Source organism: Ananas comosus, linkage group 6 (assembly GCF_001540865.1).
Source record: "Ananas comosus cultivar F153 linkage group 6, ASM154086v1, whole genome shotgun sequence".
Lineage (NCBI taxonomy): Eukaryota > Viridiplantae > Streptophyta > Magnoliopsida > Poales > Bromeliaceae > Ananas > Ananas comosus.
In genome coordinates, this window is record NC_033626.1 from 11,475,928 (window position 1) to 11,480,362 (window position 4,435).

General features: G+C 37.9%; 1 protein-coding gene across 1 annotated transcript; it reads left to right on the plus strand.

The window, feature by feature from the left end:
- On the plus strand, positions 533 to 3,815 carry LOC109711397 (lanC-like protein GCL1). Its single transcript, XM_020234408.1, has 5 exons — positions 533 to 699; positions 790 to 971; positions 1,491 to 1,602; positions 2,672 to 3,142; positions 3,342 to 3,815. The coding sequence occupies exons 1-5, from the start codon at positions 595 to 597 to the stop codon at positions 3,711 to 3,713; spliced, it is 1,242 nt and encodes a 413-aa protein (XP_020089997.1). The 5' UTR covers positions 533 to 594; the 3' UTR covers positions 3,714 to 3,815.

Sequence of the window (4,435 nt, forward strand, 5' to 3'; positions counted from 1 at the left end):
GTACTAACTTGATACACTTTAAATTACAGAGTACTAAAGTAATAAAGTGAGAAACCACAAAGTACTAATTTGATATATTTTAAATCATAGGATACTAAAATGAAAAGGTGCGAAACCACAAGAGGAGTATTTTGAAGTTTTTTCAAAAATAAACAATACTCTAACAGTAACAAACCAAAGGAACGAGTATGAATATTATTAAATTTTTATAGAAATAAATATAAAAAGTTGAACTATATGTTTAGATAGAGCGGTATAAAATTAACTCTATATTTTATATCTCATTTATCTAGTAAGCAAGAATCAAATGAACAGTAAAAATGTCTCACTTATTAAATGTACATATGGTTCTAGTGTTTAAGTAGCATTTACTTTGATCCCGCCTGTCAAACTTAACAATCCACTCGTGGGACACGCCTGTATGTGCGCCACGTGGCGAAAATCAGTCGCTGTTGCCAGACCATGGGCGCCTTCGTTTTTTGGTCCAGTAGTGCCTTCGCCCAGAACTCATTAACACTTCAAAATTCTCCAATCCCCTCCATCACGAAGTCCTTACAAAAAGTACAGCTGCGAGAGCCTCTTTATAGCATCGCCATGTCTTCGACAACAGTAGTGGTATCGTCCCCGCAACACGAAGAGGAGGACGCCACCCTCCCCGCCGAGTTCTTCCTTAAAGCTGCCGTTTTGTTAAAGAACCAGGTTGGTTAGTTAGAAGTCGGCAACGATCTTTGCTTCGTTGCAGGATTCGGTTTTGTCATTACTATTACTATTATTATTTTGCGGTTACAGGTGGTGGAGGCGACGTGGAGGGACGGCGGCGCGCGCTGCGACGATCCGACGGCGTACGCGGGGCTGCTGGGGACGGCGCTCATGTGCCTGCGTTCCTATGAGGCCACCGGGAGTCTCGACGATCTCCGGCTGTGTGCCGAGATCGTTGACGCGTGTGCAGTAGCCGCACAGAGTTGGAACAGGTACAGTCTAATCAAGTGTTCATCACGAAATACATAATTGCGGTGTAGTATATTCCTGGTATAATTTTAGAAAAACTTCAAAAACTTTCCTTGTAATTTCGTATTTTCTTACTTTAGTACCATATAGTTTAAAATGTATCAATTTAGTATCCTGTGATTTTATATTTCTCTTTTTATTATAAATTTTACTATTTTTTTTCTTAAATCAGTGACAAAGTTAAAATTAAAAGGTAGTAAAGTAAATACTCGATTCGATAAATCTAGATGGGTATCTGAAATTTTTTGTGTATAATTTAACAAAATATTAACGAAAAAGCTATCTAAAAGATAAAAATGAAATCACAGAATACCAAATTGATATACTTTAAACTACAGAGCACTCAAGTGAGAAAGTGTGAAACCAAATGAGAATCTTTTTGAAGTTTTCTCTATAATTTTTGGTCCCATCATAATCACAGCCGTACATCTTCGGAATAAATTAATAAGTTACTATAAGGTGAATTGATGTACGAATGACAGGGACGTGACGTTCTTGTGCGGGAGAGCTGGGGTTTACGCTCTTGGAGCTGCTGTTGCTAACTACAGGAAGGAATTTGAACGTTGTGAACTCTTTTTGGACCTTTTTCTCAAGGTATTAACATTCCTTACATATTATAAGAGTTTTTTTTTTAATAAAAAAATCATATGCAACTGTGCTAGGGCCTAGGAGACAGAGCACTGCTACAGATCCCGAAATGATACTTTTATGTTCTACTAAATGTGTTTCTCATGTAGCGCTGAAATTATTTTCTTCGCGGGGCTAATATCAATAAAACTTCTTTTTAATTCCTCAAAAATTATTTCAAAAACAAGTTTATTTTCTATAGTTTTACGTAGATCAGTGTTGTTTATGATAACATATTTTTACCGTATATAGTGGATCACATGACAACACAAATGTCCTTTTTAGGCTTCTTTTCCGCCCTGATAATAAGTTGGCAAAATCTCTGCACTCTAATTTGCAAGAAACACTTGCATGCGAGGCAGGAGTCTAAAAATCTTTAAAAGATGCGAATTTCATCTTCACTTTTAATTTAAATAGAGATTAGATATTATGACGATATTTTTGATATGCTTTAGACGAGCTTCTAACTTTAGTAGAATTGGTAAATTTCTGCCACATCAGTGCTAGGCATAAAAGTTCCTACATACAGCAAAGAATTTGCTTTTTAATAAGTAATGTTGAACCATAAAGCAAGTCTCTGTCAATGATTAATAATGTCCTTTTCGCTCCGACATTTATTCTTGTAAATATTATTTCAGAATTGTCTTCAGATTTTAATGTTGGATCAAATTTCTTTTCTCAAGTGTTTTTTTTTTTAGTGGCTTTTATTAAATGATTGAGACACAGAGATCCTTCTTTTAGCATGATATCCCCTCATTTTGGAGCGGCCAATTGTACCTTATCCTTTCAGTTTCTCATACAAGATGTGTGAGTCCATCTTAGGATTCAAAAAATAGACGGATTTTGACCTCTAGACACTCCATGTTCTCAACAGCATTTATTCACATGCCTAGATATTTCATAATTCTTCAAAAACAATCTTCTAAACTTATACTTAGTCATTATGTGCGAAATAGGCTGCAAAATTTTACCAACAAATCTGAAATAAGTTTAAGGACATGATCTAAATTAAGAGAATTGCAAAAATTTAAATCAGGTAGCTGGAGAAAAAGCTCTTTCAGTCGGACCCGAGGAGGGGGGGTTCGGCATGTCCTATGAGCTACTCCACGGTCGAGCCGGCTTCCTCTTTGCTGTGCTCTTTATCAACAAGCACCTCGGGCCAGGCACAGTCCCAGATGAACTAACTGACCCAATAGTGGAGGCCGTCCTAGCCGGTGGTCGGACCGGAGCGTCAGACACCATGCAATGCCCTCTAATGTATCGATGGCAGGGCACGTGCTTCTGGGGCGCGGCCCACGGCTTGTCTGGGATTCTCCATGTGCTGCTCCACTTTAAGCTCAATGGTCAAGACCGCAAGGACGTCGAGGAAACGATCCAATACATGATTCGGAATAGGTTTGAACATAGCAAGAACTACCCCTCAAGTGAGGGCAATGCGCGGGACAAGCTAGTCCAATGGTCCCATGGAGCTGGGGGTGTTGCAATTATGCTTTGCAAGGCTGCTCAGGTCAGTAAACCCTGTGGTTTCGATGTGTACATTTCAAGGATTGAAATTGTGTTATGATTCAGATTGAGAGTTCACGACCTTTCTAGTTTATGTTTCTTTGACAGCCATTAATACGCAATAAACACATTTTTGCTTCATCTGATTTCCAAATCCTTCGCAAGATAGAGAAGAATTCCTATTCAAATTCTCTGTATTGCAGGTCTTATCCGGTGAAAAAGTTTCAAGTGACATATACCTAAAGAATAAGGAATACCAAGATGCAGCGGTTGACGCAGGGGAAGTGGTGTGGAAGAGGGGATTAAACGACAGTTACGGACTTGCTGATGGAATAGCTGGAAATGCTTATGCTTTCCTTTCATTGTATCGACTAACAAAGGAGAACATATATTTTGAGAGAGCTGCAACATTTTCCTCCATACTGTATCAGAACACACTTAAGCTTAAGGTTTATGATGATAAAGATTACGGAGAGAATAAATACTCTCTTTTCCAAGGTTTTGCCGGAGTGGCATGCCTCTGGTTTGACATGATGTCGCCAGAGAGTGCTAGGTTTCCAGGATTTGAGCTTTAAGTTCACTGTAAATTACTCTGTGGTGGTTAGGTTTGTGGGACATGTATGTTGCAAGAACATAGTTGATCTGTTCGAAATCTAGTTTGAAGGATCAAGTTCAAATTTAACTCTTTCGGATCAATGCATTGTCTCTTTTTATTTACTTGTTTCATGCTTGCTTTTAAGAGTTCTAAATCACATGCATCCAGATGCCTATTATTTTCACACACCTACTAATGTTTTCATGAAAAAGATCATCTGAATATGCTATCAAGTTTGAGAAACTTAAATAGCCAACATGAAGTGCAGTATATCATTTAGCTGCCACCATTCTTCAGGCAGTTCTCCTGCATATGCACTGCGAATAATAGAAACAAGGAAATTTCTAGTACTTTTTTTTTGGATGGATTATTCGGAACTTCAGATGTATCACTTTGTTTAACAATACCTTTAGCCAACTAATACTAACTCTGCACTTTTAGTGAAAAAAGAACAATCTGAACCAGCTTTCTAGTTAGATATCTAAAGAAGACAAACTTTTTACAAAACCAACTCAAGGTGTAAAAATTCTTTCGAGCTACCAACAGACAACTGCTACTTTTACATGTTTAGATATTGCATTCGCCTGTTTGCTTTCCAAATCTATCTCGAACTCGATTTCTTTATCGTCGGCATTTCCTCTTCGAAGCCAATACCACAGTATCATTCAGAACCGATTTGTTGAGTTTCGACATGTAACTTGC

Coding starts and splice junctions, on each gene's coding strand:
- LOC109711397 (XM_020234408.1), top strand. CDS start 595: ATGTCTTCGACAACAGTAGTGGTATCGTCCCCGCAACACGAAGAGGAG. Junction 700..789: donor CCGTTTTGTTAAAGAACCAG/GTTGGTTAGTTA, acceptor TTGCGGTTACAG/GTGGTGGAGGCGACGTGGAG. Junction 1,603..2,671: donor TTTTGGACCTTTTTCTCAAG/GTATTAACATTC, acceptor AATTTAAATCAG/GTAGCTGGAGAAAAAGCTCT.